Source organism: Balaenoptera ricei, chromosome 7 (assembly GCF_028023285.1).
Source record: "Balaenoptera ricei isolate mBalRic1 chromosome 7, mBalRic1.hap2, whole genome shotgun sequence".
NCBI lineage: Eukaryota > Metazoa > Chordata > Mammalia > Artiodactyla > Balaenopteridae > Balaenoptera > Balaenoptera ricei.
Window position 1 is genome coordinate 58900816 of NC_082645.1, and position 21102 is coordinate 58921917.

Consider the following 21102-nt stretch of genomic DNA (forward strand, 5'->3'; position numbering starts at 1 on the left):
TTAGGAGTACCGTTTTCCTTTGGATTAGTTTTTTTTTTCCTTCTTTTTCACTAAACATAACAGTTTTAAGGGCACCATGTGAAATTTGTTCCATGGCTTCCTTTTATTGCCAAAGCCAAGGCTCACCTTGGACTATCCTTCATTTTCCCTCTAGGCCTTTCCCCCGCTGCTTAGGGGCCACCCACCCAGCTAGTCAGTGGGTATGTGACTCTGCATTTAGCCTTGGGCAGGTTCAGCTTCATGCCATTGGGCAGTTTCTTTTTCAGGGACCAGATGAAAAAGATCACAGATCTTTTTGTTCATTTCGGTGTCTGTATATTGATGTTGTTTCTCTCTTCCTCCTTCAGGAAAAAAGAACAGGAGTTGGACGGGCAGAAGAAGGTGACTTGCCTTCTGCCTATTGATTTTCCTGTGCCATTCAGCGGTTCATTAGTTTCTCCTAACTACAGTTCTGCATTTAGCGGCAGTTTGGGCTGGGACATTAGCCACCAAGGGGGACTGACTGTGCCTCAGTCACCTAGAGGTGACTTGGGAAGGTGACTTTCTGACAATATGAGTGTGGGTGCTTTAGAATCAAATGCCAGGGTGTTTTTCTGTTGGTCTTATATTAGTGGTTTACTATTTCTTACATGAGTAAAGTGCTAGCCCACATGAAACTTTGAGACTTTTTAAAATTAATTAACTTATTTTTATTGAAGTATAGTTCATTTACAATGTTGTATTAGTTTCAGGTGTACAGCAAAGTGATTCAGTTATACAAACATATACATCTATTTGTTTTAGATTCTTTTCCCTCATAGGTTATTACAACATATTGAGTATAGTTCCCTGTGCTATATAGTAGGTCCTTGTTGGTTATCTGTTTTATATATAGTATTGTGTATATGTTAATCCCCAAATCCTAATTTATTCCCCCCCCCCTTTTCCCCCCTTTTCCCCCCTTTGTAACCATAAGTTTGTTTTCTATGTCTGTGGGTCTGTTTGTGTTTTGTGTATAAGTTCATGTTTATCATTTTTTCTTTTAGATTCCACATGTAAGCAATATCATATGATATTTGTCTTTCTTTGTCTGGCTGACTTCACTTAGTATGATAATCCCTAGTTGCATCCATGTTGCTGCAGATGGCATTATTTCATTCTCTTTTATGGCTGAGTGATATTCCATTGTATAAATATACCACATCTTCTTTATCCATTCGTCTGTCAATGGACATTTAGGTTGCTTCCATGTCTTGGCTATTGTAAATAGTGCTGCAATGAACATTGGGGTGCATGTATCCTTTTGAATTATGGTTTTCTCCGGATATATGCCCAGGAATGGGATTGCTGGATCATATGGTAGCTCTATTTTTAGTTTTTTAAGAAACCTCCATACTGTTCTCCATAGTGGCTGTACCAATTTACATTGGTACATTGGTTGGGAATGTTGGTGGTACATTCCCAGCAACACTGTAGGAGGGTTCCTTTTCCTCCACACCCTCTCCAGCATTTCTTATTTGTAGACATTTTGATGATGGCTATTCTGACCAGTGTGAGGTGATACCTCATTGTAGTTTTGATTTGCATTTCTCTAAGAATTAGCGATGTTGAGCATCTTTTCATGTGCCATTTGGCCACCTGTGTGTCTTCTTTGGAGAAATGTCTATTTAGATCTTCTGCCCATTTTTTGATTGGGTTGTTTGTTTTTTTGATACTGAGCTGTATGAGCTATTTGTATATTTTTGAGATTAATCCCTTGTCAGTTGCATGTTTTGCAATATTGGCATCATTTGCAATATTTTCTCCCATTCTCTAGGTTGTCCTTTCGTTTTGTTTATGGTTTCCTTTGCTGTGCAAGAGCTTTTAGGTCCCATTTGTTTATTTTTGTTTTTATTTCCATTACTCTAGGAGATGGATCCAAAAAGATATTGCTGCAATTTATGTCAAAGGGTGTTCTGCCTTTGTTTTCTTCTAGGAGTTTTATAGGATCTGGTCTTACATTTAGGTCTTTAATCCATTTTGAGTTTATTTTTGTGTGTGGTGTTAGAGACTGTTCTAATTTCATTCTTTTACATGAAGCTGTCCAGAGACTTTTTAGAATATCATCCAGGGTGGTGGTGGGGAGACAGTTCAGGGAGAGGTGAGGCTGACCACGTGTATGAATACTAGAATGTACGCTGACATATGTTAATTACACAGAATTTTAAAAACTTTTTATAATTTCTAAAATAAGGAATTGAAAAACATACGAAAGTAAACAACATTACCATGAACCCTCATGTACTTAGGTTCAGTAATATTCCCCCATGGTCAGTCTTGCATCATGAATGCCCCTTATTTTTTCCACTCATATTTTTCCAGACAGCATATTATTACACCTGTAAATATTTCAGGATGTATTGCTAAAAGATAAGGACGAAAAACACAACCACAAATACAGTTATCACAATTAAAACATAATTAACAATGTTTCTTTAATACCATCAGATAACTAGTTGGTGTTCTAATGATCTCATAACTGTTATTTCTTTAGCTTGTTTTTGTGAATCCACCCTTTATTTCACATTTGGTATGTATCTTAAGCATCTTTTAATCCTGAGGTTATCCCTTTCAGTTTATTTATTTTTATTTGCCATTTAGTTTTTGGAGAAGTTGGGTCATTTGTCTGGAGAGTTTCTTACTTAGAGTCTGGATTTTGCTTATTGTACACCTATGGTGTTGCCTAGCATGTTGCCCTGACCTGTGTTATTCCTGTAGATTGGTAATCTAGATGCTTGATTAGATTCAGGTTTAATTTTTTTTTGGCTAGTGCATAATGCCTGACTTTCTTTTTGTGATGCTAGAAATGTATGGAATTTAAATCTCTATGGTGTAATGTTTGATAAAACCTAAGCATGGAATATTTTGACATATTTTAAAAAGTGTATCCTTTGCTGATAATTGAAACCAGAACTCCTAAGGAAGTCTTTAGACATTCAATCCTGATAAGATAAAGCAGCAGATGTGCTATTAGTTTACAGCCATATGGGAAACTCCTCACTGCAGTGTGAAGTGTAACCTGGGCAAGGTGCCCGTCTCTTGTGGTAGAGGGATCTGGAGCTGAGGTGTTCTCTGATGGAGCAAGACCTGCCCCTGCTGTTAGTTGCAAACAGAGGTCATTTTCAGTCTATTTGTACTTATCAACAGAAAGAATATTATTGAAAGCCTGCTTTCCCAACTGCTGCAAAGAGACACGGCCTCTGACTCTAGGAGTTTGCCTTCTAAAAACAAAACAAAACAAAACAAGAAAAAGACTATTGTTCTTAACTTCCAAGGGACTCTGTTAACACAAGAATAAAGTCTCTTTTTTTCTTTCTGTTGAAGTATGGTTGGTTTACAATGAATGTTGTGTTCGTTTCTTGTGTGCAGCAAAGTGATTGTTTTATATATATATATTTTATATATATATTATTTTTCAGGTTCTTTTTCCATTATAGGTTATTACAAGATATTGAATATAGTTCCCTGTGCTATACAGCAGGACCTTGTTGTTTAAATTCTCTTATTAAATATCTATCTATCTGTCTGTCTCTCTGTGTGTCTGTCTATCTAGTGGCCTAAGTAATGAGAAGTTGGGTATTTCCTAGATATTTGGTTAATAGGGATGTGTGGGCAAAGATAGGGAAATAGTCCTTTAATACCTGTGTTACCCTTATTTACTGGATGGGGATATCTTTCCTAGATGAAAGATATCCCCATAGTGGGACTTTCCCCATAGTGGGAGGGTTTGGATGCCACAGGAAGATGGGGGACAGCAGAATCTTGCTCTGAGAGAGTAGTGACTTTGATCAGAAATCTCTTTGTGGCATTGACTTCCGTAATACCACTACATGCAAAATCAAAGCATATTCATCAAGTCTTCACTCTAGAACAGCCGCACACACAGACACGTCCAGGCCCATCGGACTTCTGAATTGGTGTGTAAATTGCATGAGCTTCCTCTGTGCTGACAAATGCCATCACTCACCTCTTCCCAGGTAGATTTATCCTTCTATTTGTTTTGCAATGAGAGTAGCCCATGTAACTTGAGTTTTCTAGTCTCCTGAGGTCACCCTTTCATTTTGTGTCCAAATAAATGATGGAGGCCCCATCTGGGGAACTGCAGGAAGCCCAGGTACCTCTGAGGGGACTTCTGAGGTTTCTGTAGAGTCCTGAGGTCCCAGGTTCATCCCTCTCACTCCAGACTGCTCCTGGCCCTTCTTTGGTCACCCCTGGCTAGTTCCATGAGGCCCCAAACACAGAGACGGGCAGAAGCACAGTCTACCCTGAGGTTAACATTCTGGCCAGGAGTGGCTTTTCGGCTGTCTGAAGGGCCGCCTCCACGAGCGATTATCAGCATCTTTAAAGGGCTATATAAGCATCCACTGTTCGGGCTGGCTGTTAATCAATCATCAGAGAGTTTATAGAGTCGGGTGTTGATTTTAAAGAGAGAAGACTGGCAACCCTATTAAAGTGCACCTGTTCTGTTGCACCTTTATTTAACCTTGTCTGCGAGTGTCTGGATGGAAATGATGGGTGTGGCAGTGGGACCTGACAAGCGTGCCTCCTGCTCACCCATTACTGGTGCCAGCTGTAGAGGAATCCCTCTGGTGAGTTTTTCTTGTTTTGCAGGGAGCAGAGAGTGCCGTCCATTAGGTCCATGAGGCATTTGGCCTCCATGTGGGAGGGTACTTCCCCCACAGAACTTTTCCATATTTGGAACCATTGCTAATCAGATGACTCCCTTCATTCTATTCTGTGGAACAAAGGTCTTGGGCCTAGGGAGGCCTGGATTCCCATTCCTGTACTTCCCCTAAACAGTCCTGTCACCAATCTGGGCTTCAGTTTCTTCTTCTGTAAGTTAAAAGTTTATTAGTTTGCTAGGACTGCCATACAAAGTACCACAGACTGGGTAGCTTAAACAACAGAAATTTATTTCCTCACAGTTCTGGAGGCTAGAAGTCCAAGATCAAGGTGTCAGCAAGGTCGGTTCCTTCTGAGGTCTCTCTCCTTGGCTTGTGGATGACCATCTTCCCTCTGTCTTCACATGGTCTTTCCTCTGTGCATGTCTGGGCCCTCATCTCGTCTTTTAAGGACACTGGTGATTCTGATTAACTCCTGCCCTACCCCTCTGCCCCATAACCTCATTTTACCTTAATTACCTCTTTTTAAAGGCCCTGTCTCCAAATACAGTCACATTCTGAGGTACTGGAGATCAAGACACTTCATCATATGAATTTGGGATGGGGGGGTGAGATACAGTTTAGCCCACAGCAGGGGGTGAGGTGGTGGTGGTAGAGGGTACTTAACCAGTGATTTTCTAATAGTGCTCAGAGGAGATCCCAGAGACTGGGGTGACAAACTGTCCCGGTTTGCCTAGTTCTGAGGTTTCCCGGGACATGGGACTTGCAGTGCTGAACTGAGCAGCCCAGACAAACCAGGGTGGTTGGTCACCCTGCTGGTCTCCCACGGAAGGCACAGGGCAGGCACTTGCTTCCCTAGCCTCTCTCAGCCAGAGTGGCACTGCTTCTCTAAGCTTATCCATCAGCCTTCTAAGTGAGATTTAATGTAACAAAAGGGTCTCGTGCCCCAAAATCATTAGAAAAACCACTTGATTCAATGGCCTCCAGGGTCCTCTCCCACTGCACATGGTATGATTTAATTTCACATGCACACACCAAATTCCAGCCAGTTGTTTGAAACTAATAACTGATCGGAGCAAAACGAATATGGTTCTCATTTTGTCTGTGGCTAAGGGTAAAATAAAACAGAACAAGAAACGGTGTTAAGCCTTGCCTATTCCTAAGCAGAACTTGGTGCCATGCCTTAGTGATGGCAGGTGATACTGGCCAGGCGCTCACGGTGCTCACTTTATTTTATCTTCATCCCCTTAACCTCATAGCAACTCTGTGAAGTGGGTGGCAGCAGGAGCCCCACTGTGCTGATGAAGAGACTGAGGCCCAGAGAGAGGGGCAGGTCTCCAGGCTGGTCCGGGCAGGGCCTGGATCATGAAGGCAGTCTGACTTAGCGCCTCTGTGTCACGGCGCTGAGCCCAGATGCAAGTGGGGAAACAGGGACTGTCCTGGTAAGTGTAAGGTAATCCCATCTAGGCCGATGGGCCAGATTCTTCTCTCCAGGAAGGACATCTCAGTACCCTCCCCACCCCCACTTGTCTGGCCTTGACCAGCACCCCCTGCTGGTCCTGCTTTTTGCTCCTGTAGAAGCAGAGCCTAGAGCAGTTCTCAAGGTGTTCAGAGGTTTTGGTGATCTTGCAATAAAGGACACTGAATCACATAGTGACAAAATTGTTCCCTTGCTAATTCTTTTTCACATCTTCTGATGACGTTAAGGGAAAAGTTTGTACTAGGCTTTAATTCTACCCCATCCCTCCATGATCTCCCTTTTTCCAAAGAACAGAGGGCAGCGGTATCTGGCTGGACTTGAACAATTGTTGTTTTTAGCATAATCATCTTTTTGCTGTTAATTTTGATATATGGCAAATGATTTAGGGTAGAGATATAAAGTGCCTTTAAAAGACATTTATGAGACTTCCCTGGCAGTCCAGTGGTTAAGACTCCACAATTCCACTGCAAGGGGCATGGGTTTGATCCCTGGTTGGGGAACTAAGATCCTGCATGCTGCGCGGCATGCCCAAAAAATTAAAAAAAAAAAGATTTATTTATATGAAAAAGCAAATATTTTAAATGTATTTAGTAACTAATAGCACAGGTAATGTACACATATGGCAAGAATTGTGAAGCATGTGCTGAGAAAGATGGATTTTGTGAAACACTGGCTGGGAGGAAAGGTTAGAGTTCGTTAGAATCTTGAAACCAGCGGATGAAAGGCAGGAGTCATTTGACCAGCCGACCTTTTAGGGTCATTGTCTCAGCTCAGTGTGAGCCTGGCCTGGGCTCTTGAGGTGCTGGTTGGAGACCCCTTTAGAGCATGGTATGCCTGCCAGGTGAACTCTGGAAAGACAGATTCCCTTCCAGTATCAACACAACAGCTATTGGGATTTTGTTTTGTTTTGGTAATGGTTTTCAATATCTTTGAAATGCCCCCATCAGAAAGGGTAAGGATTAAATAATGGATTTTTGTTCCAAGTCAAAAGGCTGTGTCTTGAGAGAATGCAGTTTAGAAGATAATTAGAATTAGAAGTGCAAATTGGATTGCCCAGCATGAGGCAGAAGTGCTCACCTTGGGTGGACACCAAGCCACAGCATGGGGATTGGATGCTGTGGCTGTTTGTGTTAGAGCTGATGATCCCCTCCCTGGGGTTAGAAGCAGCCTAAGGTTGGGACCCCTCTTCTAGCCTTGGAGTAACTACACTTGAAGGGACTTTTTCATGGGATCAGTCTCGGGTGACTTGGTTTGCCTGCCAAGCTTGCTGCTGGTACTTAAAAGTACTTAAACTCCACAGGGCCATGTCCTTATTAAATAGAGTACTGCTAAGGCAGAGTGAGTTTGCAGCTTCTGGTTAACCATTCAATGTGGTTCCCACAGTAGGCTGTTGCTGTATGGATGGGATCTGGGCTTGGCTAATCCTTGCAAGACCCAAGACCTGGATGGCAATGGACACTGTGCACTGACTGATGCTGTTACCAAACCAAACTTGGGTCTGCTCACCCGGGCACAGCAAAGCCATCTACAGACACAGACCACTGGTTGTGGTGAAGGAAAGTACAGCATTTATTGCAGGGCTCCAAGCAAGGAGAATGGGCAGCTCATGCTCAAAAGACCCAAACTCCCTGATGGCTTTCAGGGAAGCGGTTTTAAAGGCAGTGTGAGGGAGGGAGCTTCAGGGTTCGTGATCAGCTCGTGCACCGTTCTTGGATTGGTTGGCATCAAGGTGAAGTTTCAAGCATCACCAGCCTTCTGGTTTCAACCAGTCCAGGGTCTATGTTCTTGTGGTCAGCAGTTTTCATCTGGTGGGGCTCTGCTTCCTGTAAAAACAACTTAGGAATGTGTGTCAGGCCTTTGTCCATACCTTTCAGGGAACTGGGAGTTTGGTGATTCTGCTATGTGGGGGATTTACTGTCTAAATTGTTACCAATTTCCCGGCCCAACAGCTGTTCTTTGTTTCTACATCTTCACATTTCCTGATCATTAACTCTTGAGCCAGCCTTTTGAGACTCAAGGGAGGCCTGGAAGGCTAAACATAAGCCTTCTGCTTCAAAGGACAGGGACACAGGGGTTTGTACATGGTTTCAGTGCCTGGTACAGGCACCAGATCCTCCTTCTTAACAGCCCAGACTTTGCACATAGACACTAGTTTCTAGTGACCATCAGAGAGGTCTGGTCAAGGTTACTATAACCTGGGCACATAGTCTCAGACCGCTGGCTTTCAGCTATTTTCTCTGCAGCAGCAGCCACCAGTCTGCAACTTAGAACGACAGTTGTCTGGTCATGACTGGACATCCTCTTTGGCCCTTTTACTCCCTCCTGCTGTGCGGATATAATCTCCCCTTTTAGAACTGTGTTTTTCAAGGTGTTTCAGAGTCATGTTGCCTGCCCCTCTATTTTCTACCCCCATTTCTTAAGGAGGCTTCATATCCCTTTTTTAAAAAAATCTACTTAAAATAGAAGGGGAAAATTAAAAAAAAAAAAAAAAAAAAAGAGAGAGAAAAGTACCATAAGGTTGCTGGTTAAGAAATAAAAATATTCTTTTTTTTTAAACATCTTTATTGGAGTATAATTGCTTTAAAATGGTGTGTTAGTTTCTGCTTTATAATAAAGTGAATCAGCTATACGTATACATATATCCCCATATCTCTTCCCTCTTGTGTCTCCCTCTCACCCTCCCTATCTCACCCCCTAGGTGGTCACAAAGCCCCGAGCTGATCTCCCTGTGCTGTGCGGCTGCTTTCCACTAGCTATCTGTTTTACATTTCGTAGTGTATATATATGTCCATGCCACTCTCTCACTTCATCCCAGTTTACCCTTCCTGCTCCCCGTGTCCTCAAGCCCATTCTGTACATCTGTGTCTTTATTCCTGTCCTGCCCGTAGGTTCTTCAGAACCATTTTTTTTTAATTCCATATATATGTGTTAGCATACGGTATTTGTTTTTCTCTTTCTGACTTACTTCACTCTGTATGACAAACTCTAGGTCCATCCACCTCACTACAAATAACTCAATTTCGTTTCTTTTTATGGCTGAGTAATATTCCATTGTATATATGTGCCACATCTTCTTTATCCATTTATCTATTGATGGTCACTTAGGTTGCTTCCATGTCCTGGCTATTGTAAATAGAACTGCGATGAACATTGTGGTACATGACTCTTTTTGAATTATGGTTTTCTCAGGGTATATGCCCAGTAGTGGGATTGCTGGGTCGTATGGTAGTTCTATTTTTAGTTTTTTAAGGAACCTCCATACTGTTCTCCATAGTGTCTGTATCAATTTACATTCCCACCAACAGTGCAAGAGGGTTCCCTTTTCTCCACACCCTCTCCGGCATTTATTGTTTGTAGATTTTCTGATGATGGCCATTCTGACTGCTGTGAGGTGATACCTCATTGTAGTTTTGATTTGCATTTCTCTAATGATTAGTGATGTTGAGCATCCTTTCATGTGTCTGTTGGCAATCTGTATATCTTCTTTGGAGAAGTGACTATTTAGGTCTTCTGCCCATTTTTGGATTGTGTTGTTTGTTTTTTAGATATTGAGCTGCATGAGCTGCTTGTAAATTTTGGAGATTAATCTTTTGTCAGTTGCTTGGTTTGCAAATATTTTCTCCCATTCTGAGGGTTGTCTTTTCGTCTTGTTTATGGTTTCCTTTGCTGTGCAAAAGCTTTTACGTTTCATTAGGTCTCATTTGTTTATTTTTGTTTTTATTTCCATTTCTCTAGGAGGTGGGTCAAAAAGGATCTTGCTGTGATTTATGTCATAGGGTGTTCTGCCTATGTTTTCCTCTAAGAGTTTTATGGTGTCTGGCCTTACAGTTAGGTCTTTAATCCATTTTGAGTTTATTTTTGTGTATGGTGTTAAGGAGTGTTCTAATTTCATTCTTTTACATGTTGCTGTCCAGTTTTCCCAGCACCACTTATTGAAGAGGCTGTCTTTTCTCCATTGTATATTCTTGCCTCCTTTGTCAAAAATAAGGTGACCATATGTGTGTGGGTTTATCTCTGGGCTTTCTATCCTGTTCCATTGATCTATATTTCTGTTTCTGTGCCAGTACCATACTGTCTTGATGACTGTAGCTTTGTAGTATAGTCTGAAGTCCGGGAGCCTGATTCCTCCAGCTCCGTTTTTCTTTCTCAAGATTGCTTTGGCTATGTGGGGTGTTTTGTGTTTCCATACAAATTGTAAAATGTTTTGTTCTAGTTCTGTGAAAAATGACATTGGTAGTTTGATAGGGATTTCACTGAATCTGTAGATTGCTTTAAGTAGTATAGTCATTTTCACAATGTTGATTCTTCTAATCCAAGAACATGGTATATCTCTCCATCTGTTTGTATCATCTTTAATTTCTTTCATCAGTGTCTTATAGTTTTCTGCATACAGGTCTTTTTTCTCCTTCGGTAGGTTTATTCCTAGGTATTTTATTCTTTTTGTTGCTGTGGTAAATGGGAGTGTTTCCTTAATTTCTCTTTCAGATTTGTCATCATTAGTGTATAGGAATGCAAGAGATTTCTGTGCATTAATTTTGTATCCTGCTACTTTACCAAATTCATTGATTAGCTCTAGTAGTTTTCTGGTAGCATCTTTAGGATTCTCTTTGTATAATATCATGTCATCTGCAAACAGTGACAGCTTTACTTCTTCTTTTCTGATTTGGATTCCTTTTATTTCTTTTTCTTCTCTAATTGCTGTGGCTAAAACTTTCAAAACTATGTTGAATAATAGTGGTTAGAGTGGACAACCGCCTTGTCTTGTTCGTGATCTTAGAGAAAATGGTTTCAGTTTTTCACCATTGAGAATGATGTTGGCTGTGGGTTTGTCATATATGGCCTTTATTATGTTGAGGTAAGTTCCTTCTATGCCTACTTTCTGTAGGGTTTTTATCATAAATGGGTGTTGAATTTTGTTGAAAGCTTTTTCTGCATTTATTGAGATGATAATATGGTTTTTCTCCTTCAGTTTGTTAATATGGTGTATCACATTGATTGATTTACGTATACTGAAGAATCCTTGCATTCCTGGGATAAACCCCACTTGATCATGGTGTGTGATCCTTATAATGTGCTGTTGGATTCTAAAGAAATAAAAATATTCTTGTTTCAAAAGCCCAATGCCACTAATCCTGTGATCTGTTGCACGTAACAAACTTTTCTTCCCACCAGGAAACATCTGTATGGATTGTTTCATTACAGCACCATGATGCTTGGACTTGAATCGCTTCCAGATCCCACAGATACCTGGGAAATTGTAGAGACCATAGGTAAAGGCACCTATGGCAAGGTCTACAAAGTAACTAACAAGAGAGATGGGAGCCTGGCTGCAGTAAAAATTCTAGATCCAATCAGTGTAAGTAACAGTTATAAATTATAACCGTAATATAGTGTTTTATACACACTGAGCTTTCAACTTCTTTCTTTGTTCTGGGGATGATTTTCTAGGGATAATGAAACCTGGCATGAAATCTCAGAATGAGTTATGACTCCTTAGCCCATCTGAATGAAGGGACTCCATTTGGAGTTAAAACTTCCCTTGATTTTCTCTTTTGTCCATTTTACTATTGTTTTGATTTTGGTCCCCTGGACTCTTCAAATGTTATTCTCTTGGAAAGAGTGATTTGTTGGGTTTATACAGAGGCTGATCTCGCTGTAAGTTACAAAGTGACCCAGACTTGTGATATTCAGTCATCTTAGCCTGGCATCCTATTTCAGAGCACTGAATACTGAGCCTATAATGCTGTGCACTGTTTACCACAGTGAGGTTTTAAGTGTCCTATCCTGGTTGGGTCCCTTTGAGCTACTTCTCCTTAATTGCTTTGAAAATTCAGACATTTTTAAATTTTAAAAAAGATATTTATAATATTATTATTAAGAATATGTAATGAAGACATTTATTGATATAACAATCAGAAGGCTTTAGTTGGTATCTAAATGCCCATTGTTAGGTATTTTCAAGATATGGTAATGATGACATTAAAAATACAGACTACATATGCTTTATTAAATGGTTACTTGATTGTGATATCATTCCTGTACCCTTCCTCGCACATTGTACTGAATCCAGCATGCATTTTTTACCTTGTGTAGGATATGGATGAGGAGATTGAGGCAGAATACAACATTTTGCAGTTTCTTCCGAATCACCCCAACGTTGTAAAGTTTTATGGGATGTTTTACAAAGCAGATCACGGTGTGGGAGGACAGCTGTGGCTGGTCCTGGAGGTAAGAGGCTCCCATTGGGTTACCAGCAATTCAAACAGAGCGCCAGGGGTGAGCAGACGCATTGTTGCCTAAATAGTGTAAGATGCACATCTGGGGAGGCGGTCTCTCCTGCATGGCACAGGTACCTTACCAGATGTGCTCTCCACGTTCTTATGGGTAGGCTGTGTGCTGAAAGTGTGCACGTTTCTCTGCTTCTAAGGTTTAATAATCTTCTTCTAATTCAGTGAATACAGGAACACAGTTGGAAAAGGTTTTTTTCTACCCTAGGCTGGGAAAATTTCACAGAAAACATGTTCCGATTGATGCAACTCATTTTCAAAAATTGTTAACCCAAGGTTTACTTGGTTGCCAAGTTTGAATCGCCTATTCATGTTCATTTATCCTCATCTTAGGTTGGGTTTCCTGAAAATGGACTCTGAGAATTGTGTATGGAAGGTTTATTGGAGAGTTCTTACAGGAGCTAGACGTGCAAGGAAGGTGGGATTGGGCAAGGGAGACATTAAATATCAGTGTGGTTGCAACAGAGGTCTCAGCCTATCCTCAGGGAGAAGAAGACCTGGGATCCTCTTGCAGGGTTGTCCTGGATTTTATCTCTGCAAGAGCCAATCACTTGGTGCATGCCACCCTGGGAGGCGATGTGGCGTTGGGGGAGGCAGTTCCCCATAGCTGGGCACTATTCCTGGTGAGAGGTGCCACTGGGACTTGGGAGCAGGGAGCAGCTGATATTCCTGGCAGCATCTGCTTTGAAGAGAGAATCTGAAGGGAGCACCACTATATCCAGTGTAGTCTTGCCTTTTTTCTGCCTTGTTAATGGGAATGAATGTGTGTAACTGGATCCAAAAGAGTCCATTCCCCCACAAATACACTTCCTCCATGGAACTAACATGGCAAAGACACAATGACAACATATGAAATTAGTATATTAGGACAGGTCTATTGTATTGCCTCAGGGTGGGTATAGGCCCACCCTGATCTGTCCTGGATTCTGCCCCTCTGAATCAGCCTCCGTGCCTGAGGTCACATGTGTGATCCATGAGCACGGGGACATGTGTGAAAGCTTTAAGAGAGAAGCAACAAAGGAGAAACCAGCCCTCAATTCACTGTCTGCAGTCTCTTGTCGAAAACCTTCCACCTGGCTCTGGGAGGGCCTGGCCATGAGGCAATATATACTGGCTGCTATAGCAACAATGTATGGGGAATTCACTTGTATTCAAATGGAATAATCTGCAGGGAACATTTCTGTCACATCAATTGCCTTCTTCAGAATATAAGCATGTAAGGGGTTTTGGTTTTCAGAAATCATCTTTGTCTGTTTAGTTGGCTGGTTAAGTCACCTAACATATCCTCATAGTATCACCTTTTGGATTTTATTATTCCCCACTCCCTCCCTGGGAATATTATAGATTTTATCCTGCCAATGAAGCTCTAGAATAACATTAATTTTTTTAATGCTCATTTTCATGAGATATGGAAAGTATTGTTTCTAGGGTCTCTGATTGTATTCTTTTTTTTTTAATTAAAAAAATTATTATTTTTGGCTGCGTTGGGTCTTCATTTATTTATTTTTGGCTGCATTGGGTCTTCATTGCTACGCGCGGGCTTTCTCTAGTTGTGGAGAGCGGGGGCTACTCTTTGTTGCAGTGCGCGGGCTTCTCATTGCGGTGGCTTCTCTTGTTGTGGAGCACAGGCTCTAGGCGTGCAGGCTCAGTAGTTGCGGCACACGGTCTCAGTAGTTGTGGCTCACGGGCTCTAGAGCACAGGCTCAGTAGTTGTGGCACACGGGCTTAGTTGCTCTGCGGCATGTGGGATCTTCCCCAACCAGGGATTGAACCTGTGTCCTCTGCATTGGCAGGCAGATTCTTATCCAGTGCGCCACTAGGGAAGCCCTGATTGTATTCTTCTTAAGCTCTGTAAGATCTCAGTGTTTTAAACCTCATTATAATTTAATAATGTAAGTACAGTGACCGAGAAGTTTTAGTTTCTTTTCACTTTACCCCCAACTCAAAAAGACTCTGCATTCGGATATAGAAAACTGAACTTCCAGGGATTTTCCAGGGCCTGAAATGGGACCTTCCCTCCCTCCATTTTACCAGGAGAGTAGGTGGGCTGCTCAGACCTGCCACCACCTGGAGACTAATTGCTCCTCCTGATGAGGAGTGACCAAATGTTAGCCCCTCAGGCACAGCCAAGGCAGCCAGAAAGGGCCACACATGGCCTTGAAAGATGAGAAGGAGCCCAGAACTATGAACTGAGCCTTGTGCAAATGCTCCCCTGCGACTGTCTCTTGCTTTTTCAGGGTGACTAAGTACAGATAATGAGGTTGCCCTGGCACACTGAATTATTCATACCTCAGCAATACAATATGCTGATATTATTCCCTTTGCAGGTTGTGTTGGCCCATGCCAAAGTTGTTGGCATGGGGAACCAGATGTCCTCAATCTTTTCTGTCCAGGAATGGGCCATCCATGCCAGGCTGCTGGGGTAGGTATGTCCAGTGCCTCCAGTGTGCTTATAGACACAGGGATTCCTGGGCTCCTGGAACTGACAGGGACCTCGGCCTTCCTTCTGTCACTCTCCTAGTGTTCAGCTGAGGAACAGGGGCCCAAAGAAGGAGTGACGTGCCGATGGTCCCATATGAGTTATATGGCAGAGCTGGAGGAGCACAACACTTCAGCACTTTTCTCCCATCCTGTGCTGTTGCTGTCTGCCAGGTCCGGGGAATACAGACTTGGGATCTCTGGTTAAAATGGCAACAGTTCCTGATCACACACACACACACACACACACAGCTGGAAGATAATGACAGTCCACACAGCACCTTGACCGTGTTGCTCCGTCTGCAACTTTTTTAGGAGTGCTTTAGGAGACTTGCACAGTAAAATTATGATCTGTTTAATATTGCTCCCCTCATCCTGTATATTGAGATTAAATTTATGTTGCCTTTGCTCTTTCCTTGCCTGAATGTGATGAAAGGACCAGGGAGAAGCTATTCCACAGAGCAATTCTTGAGGATAGAAAATGTTATTAATAACCCTCTTAAATTACCACAACTCTGAAAACAAAAGCAAATAAAAATGTCATTTCTGAAATTAATTACTAATTGTTAGCAGAAAGCAAACCAAAGCTTTCTTGCATAACAGACACCTACTATAGGAGAAAAATATGGACAGAAAACACTCATACATAATAATGTTTTGGAAAATTTGTGAATAAGTTTTATTCTAAGTTAATATTAAATTTGGAAAATCTGTAAGTTCTATTATCTCTCACCTAAATGAAACATGATAAGAAATTAGACTTTTAAGAAAAAGCACCAGGGGCTTCCCTGGTGGCACAGTGGTTAAGAATCTGCCTGCCAATGCAGGGGACACGGGTCCGATCCCTGGTCTGGGAAGATCCCACATGCTGTGGAGCAGCTAAGCCCGTGCACCACAACTACTGAGCCTGCACTTTGGAGCCTGCGAGCCACAACTACTGAGCCTGTGTGCCACAACTACTGAAGCCCATGCGCCTAGAGCCCATGCTCTGCAACAAGAGAAGCCACTGCAATGAGAAGCCCACGCGCCGCAACGAAGAGTAGCCCCCGCTCGCCGCAACTAGAGAAAGCCCCCGCACAGCAACGAGGACCCAATGCAGCCAAAGATAAATAAATAAAACAAATAAATTTTTTTAAAACTCATATTAAAAAAAAAAAGCACCATATTTCAGAAAAAATACCTAGTATGTGGTAAGACATGAAGTACATTTTCTCTTTTCCTTTCAGTATAAAACCTTCAGCAGGTAAATACTATTTCAGCCTGAATCACATTCAACTTAAAAGAAATGGTTTAGAGTTTAGAGTGTTAGTAAATGAGAACGTAAAGTAAAAAAAAAAAAACCAAAAAAACCAAAAAAAAACTCCTTATATTTTAAAACCAGATAAAAGAATTATTTTTTAACCTGTTTTTTCCTCTCAGAGGTCTTTGTGTAAGTTCAGTATCTAAGCCAGAAGGGGGAAAAAAGATATCTCTGTTCAGTTTTTGCATTTATATAAGGCCCTACGAAGTCCAGTCTAGGCCCCAATATCATTGCAAGCTAACACTTAAAACCATTTTCACCCATTGATACTGTGGCATGAGTCAAATTTGTCACGTTAACAAGTCAGGGTCCTTAGCAGGACACTGATGGTCTGGAACGTAGCTCTGGCATGTTTTGATTGGCCAGAGATGGTTAGAAAGCCCTGGAGCACTGAACACTGACTCAGATGGCAGGTTCTGGCCGGGTTCTAGAATGAGAGTCACTGGCGTGTTGGGGGTCAGGAGGAAAGTACAGAACAGTTGGTAGTGGAGAAGGGAAGAACTGTGAAATGTAACTGAGCTGCATCCGATATTTATGTGCTCTTTGTGTTCAGCATAAGCAAGAGAGCGTGAAGAGCTGAGGTGTGCGAGCAATTCTGCCCAACCAGCGGTCTGTGCATGTGCCCTGGAGAGAGGCTGAAATGGGAGGCGGGAGTCTTGGGGCCCTCCTGCCTCTCGTAGTGTGAGCATCTTCCCCCCACCGCCCCCCGACTGGAACTCCAGGGTTTCAAGTGACATCGTCTTCATTCTTCTAGGTGCAGGCCAGTGACTTTATCTGGTATCAGTAAAATAAACACAATCTCTCCCAACAGTGTGGAGGAAAACTATGTTGCTTGGCCTTCCTGAGAGGTGGGCAGCGACCAACACGGTGCTCCCTAAGGCATCTTCCAGAGTAATTTTGACGATCCTTGACTTTTGCTTTTGCCCTCTGTAGACCCTAACACCCTTGAAAGATGAAGTCAACCGAACAAAAGAGCACTGAAAAGAAATTCCTCTTAATTCTGCCATCTGACTAGGGCAAATCAACATGCCAGTATAGAATCTACTTGAAAGTTGCAGTTTTGACTAGAATAAAGGTCTGGTGATTGTGTTGCACGGGCCATTCTTTAATAACATGGAGGAAAGTTGATGGCTTATTGAGCAAGGAACATTTTATTGCTTGAAATTATGGCCGTCATAGCAAATGCACATACTGTGATTGAATCAGTATTCAACAATGTTTTAGAAAATAGATGTGGAATGTAAATGATTTTTCTGTTTTTCTTGGTTTGGAGTAAAATGCTTATTAAATTCTAGATGCATCCAGCTGCCACATTTCCTGAATGCTGAGGGCATCGGGAGGAATGCAGGGATGGAGACCTACCTCGGTATTTGAGTCTGATGGCTGGCAGGGTGGGCAGGAATAAAAGGCTGCAGGTGCCAACCCTCAGGCGTGGGTAGGAGTCTTGGCTGCCTTCTTACAACTCTAACGTGATTATTTTATTTGATGCATTTAAATATAGTTCCTTGTCATGCTTTTAAAATGTTCAGTCCATCTCACTGAATATTTACTCCGATTAGACAATTGTCAGTATGTACCTGCTTTCCTTTTTTATATCCAGGTACCCAAGGTCCTTTCCCTGTAACCCACGGGCTGCCCTTTAAGACCTTGCTGGTGGGCTTATCAACTTCACAGAACCGCTTCCTCTAAAGGTGCCCTGAGCAGTTTATTTATATGTTTCTTTGAACCACAAGTCAGACAGTTCTTAAACTCTGACATTTAGTGAACAAAAGGCACCAACCGAGTCTGATCCTTCTGTTGTTCTTAAATCCACAGCTGAGTTTTGTTCCTGCTGACAAAATGGCTGCTCTTAGTCCCTCCATAGGTTCTAGAGCTATGAGGAAAGTTTATAAGTTGGCTACCTATATAAAATGCCACTGAATAGGCTCTTGTTGCAGAAATGGCCAGATGTAAAGTAGGGCAGGAGAGAGACTAAAATGAGGTTTCAGGGGAAAATTCCAGGGTTGAGTTAGCTTGGCTCATCACCCAGCACTTAATTTAAATGTTCTCTGGGTAGAATTTTAATAGTGCACTTGCAGTTCAGTAAAGCATGTGCCTCCCTGAGACGGGAGCCAGGCTGAGAAGTGGTTCTGATGAGGGCGTTACAGTGCCTTGCATGTCTATTGCTGCTTTAGCTTTAGAGGATCAAAGAACTTTATTGCTATTCTTATACTCACAAGATCCCTAGACTCTGTTTCTTCTTAGCTTTCTCTATCCAGTTGGTACAAAATTCCTGTCGATTCTATGTCATAAAAGTCCCCCATATCTGTCCCTGACTCTTTGTCCTCAGGACTCTTTGACTTTTTGACCCTGCTTCTCTCGATTGCTTCAACACCTCCTAACAGGTGTCCAGCTCCCTGTGTCTTCCTGTTCTGTCCACCCTCCAATCTGCTACCAAGGTCATCTTTCTAGAAATCTGAACAGACCTCCTGCCTAAAACCTGTCAATAGCTTACCACTCCTATCTAATGGTATATTATGGTATCATAATACGTGTGTGTATAGTAATAAAGCCCACACTTCTTAGCAGGGCACACCTGTCATTCCCTGTTCCCCCCTTTTTTTTCCCAGTCTCCCTGCTCTAGGATTCTGTCCCTTTGTCCCAACAGTGGCAGAGTATGTAGAATTCAAAGACACACAGACATAGACACATACACACACACGTGCAGGCAGATAGACACACTACCTCCCCCCTCATTCTTCTGTGCTCCCTTCCTTTGCACACGGTGTTCCCTTTCCAGGGATGCTCTTCTTCTTGTTCACCTGCCATAAGGTTCTTTGTCCTTCAAACTCATTGTATGTGTTACGTCCTCTGGGAAGATTCCCAGATTGTTCCCTCTTCACCCTAGCACAACAGAAGTCGCCATTCTCTCTTCGGTGCCACCACACTCCCCGTGGGCACACCCTTACTTCCACCTGCCACTCTTATTACTCATGTGTCCATTTCTGGTGCTGAGCTCTTTGAGGGCAGACACTGTGTTCATGATTGAGTAATGGGTAATAAACTGGGCAGTCACAAGCTATTGAGAACAAAGAGGTAACTTTTTTTTTTTTAACATCTTTATTGGAGTATAATTGCTTTACAATGGTGTGTTAGTTTCTGCTGTATAACAAAGTGAATCAGCTATATGTTTACATATATCCCCATATCCCCTCCTTCTTGCGTCTCCCTCCCATCCTCCCTATCCCACCCCTCTAGGTGGTCACAAAGCACCGAGCTGATCTCCCTGTGCTATGCAGCTGCTTCCCACTAGCTATCTATTTTACATTTGGTAGTGTATATATGTCAGTGCTACTCTCTCACTTCATCCCAGCTTACCCTTCCCCCTCCCTGTGTCCTCAAGTCCATTCTCTACGTCTGCATCTTTATTCCTGTCCTGCCCCTAGGTTCATCAGAACCATTTTTTTTTTTTTTTTAGATTTCATGTATATGTATTAGCATACGGTATTTGTTTTTCTCTTTCTGACTTACTTCACTCTGTATGACAGACTCTAGGTCCATCCACCTCACTACAAATAACTCAATTTCGTTTCTTTTTATGGCTGAGTAATATTCCATTGTATATATGTGCCACATCTTCTTTATCCATTCATCTATCGATGGACACTTAGGTTGTTTCCATGTCCTGGCTATTGTAAATAGAGCTGCGATGAACATTGTGGTACATGACTCTTTTTGAATTATGGTTTTCTCAGGGTATATGCCCAGTAGTGGGATTGCTGGGTCGTATGGTAGTTCTATTTTTAATTTTTTAAGGAACCTCCATACTGTTCTCCATAGTGGCTGTATCAATTTACATTCCCACCAACAGTGCAAGAGGGTTGCCTTTTCTCCACACCCTCTCCAGCATTTATTGTTTGTAGATTTTTGATGATGGCCATTCTGACCGGTGTGAGGTAGTACCTCATTGTAGTTTTGATTTGCATTTCTTTAATGATTAGTGATGTTGAGCATCCTTTCATGTGTTTGTTGGCAATCTGTATATTTTCTTTAGAGAAATGTCTATTTAGGTCTTCTGCCCATTTTTGGATTGTGTTGTTTGTTTTTTAGATATTGAGCTGCATGAGCTGCTTGTATATTTTGGAGATTAATCCTTTGTCAGTTGCTTGGTTTGCAAATATTTTCTCCCATTCTGAGGGTTGTCTTTTCGTCTTGCTTATGATTTGCTGTGCAAAGGCTTTGAAGTTTCATTAGGTCCCATTTGTTTCTTTTCATTTCTCTAGGAGGTGGGTCAAAAAAGGATCTTGCTGTGATATATGTCATAGGGTGTTCTGCCTATGTTTTCCTCTAAGAGTTTTATAGTGTCTGGCCTTACATTTAAGTCTTTAATCCATTTTGAGTTTATTTTTGTGTATGGTGTTAGGAAGTGTTCTAATTTCATTCTTTTACATGTAGCTGTCCAGTTTTCCCAGCACGTAACTTTCTTTTTAATAACTAAACCCAACTTTGTTCTTGAGCCCCCAGCCTGCCTAGAGAAGACAATTGATTTTAACTTATCCTGTTAAACTTAGTCCATAGAGTGACTTCTTTGGGAAGGGGCAAGTTCTGGGAATTTGTGTCCTGTTTTCACAATCCAGTTCAAATCTTAGTCACTTGGATAAGGACTTAGTTTTTTAGTGGTTTTCTCTTTCCCCATTCATCTTTCCTTCCCCTGGGTAACATCTGGATTTGGATACAGCAAATGGTCACTTAAAGCCATGGCAGTGAGGTCAGGGACCTCCAACTGGTGACCCTAAGTCCTTCTACTCTCTCTTTGGTGTCTCCCCATGTCCCAGGTCCCGGATACTCCTTCTTATCGTGAGGTCTGCATTCACTGTCTTTCCTTCTCATTCAAACTCTAGCCTTGTCCCTGAACCCAAATGGAGCATTAAGTTCTGA

The 21102-nt window shown here is 42.0% G+C and overlaps 1 protein-coding gene across 1 annotated transcript in view; it reads left to right on the top strand.

The window, feature by feature from the left end:
• MYO3B (myosin IIIB) overlaps positions 1–21102 on the top strand; it is a 423285-nt gene that overhangs the window by 12134 nt on the left and 390049 nt on the right. Inside the window, exons 2-3 of the mRNA XM_059927242.1 lie at positions 11293–11476; positions 12214–12348. Of these exons, the coding sequence (XP_059783225.1) occupies positions 11327–11476; positions 12214–12348 (285 nt within the window). The 5' untranslated portion in view covers positions 11293–11326. The remainder of the gene's footprint in view (positions 1–11292; positions 11477–12213; positions 12349–21102) is intronic.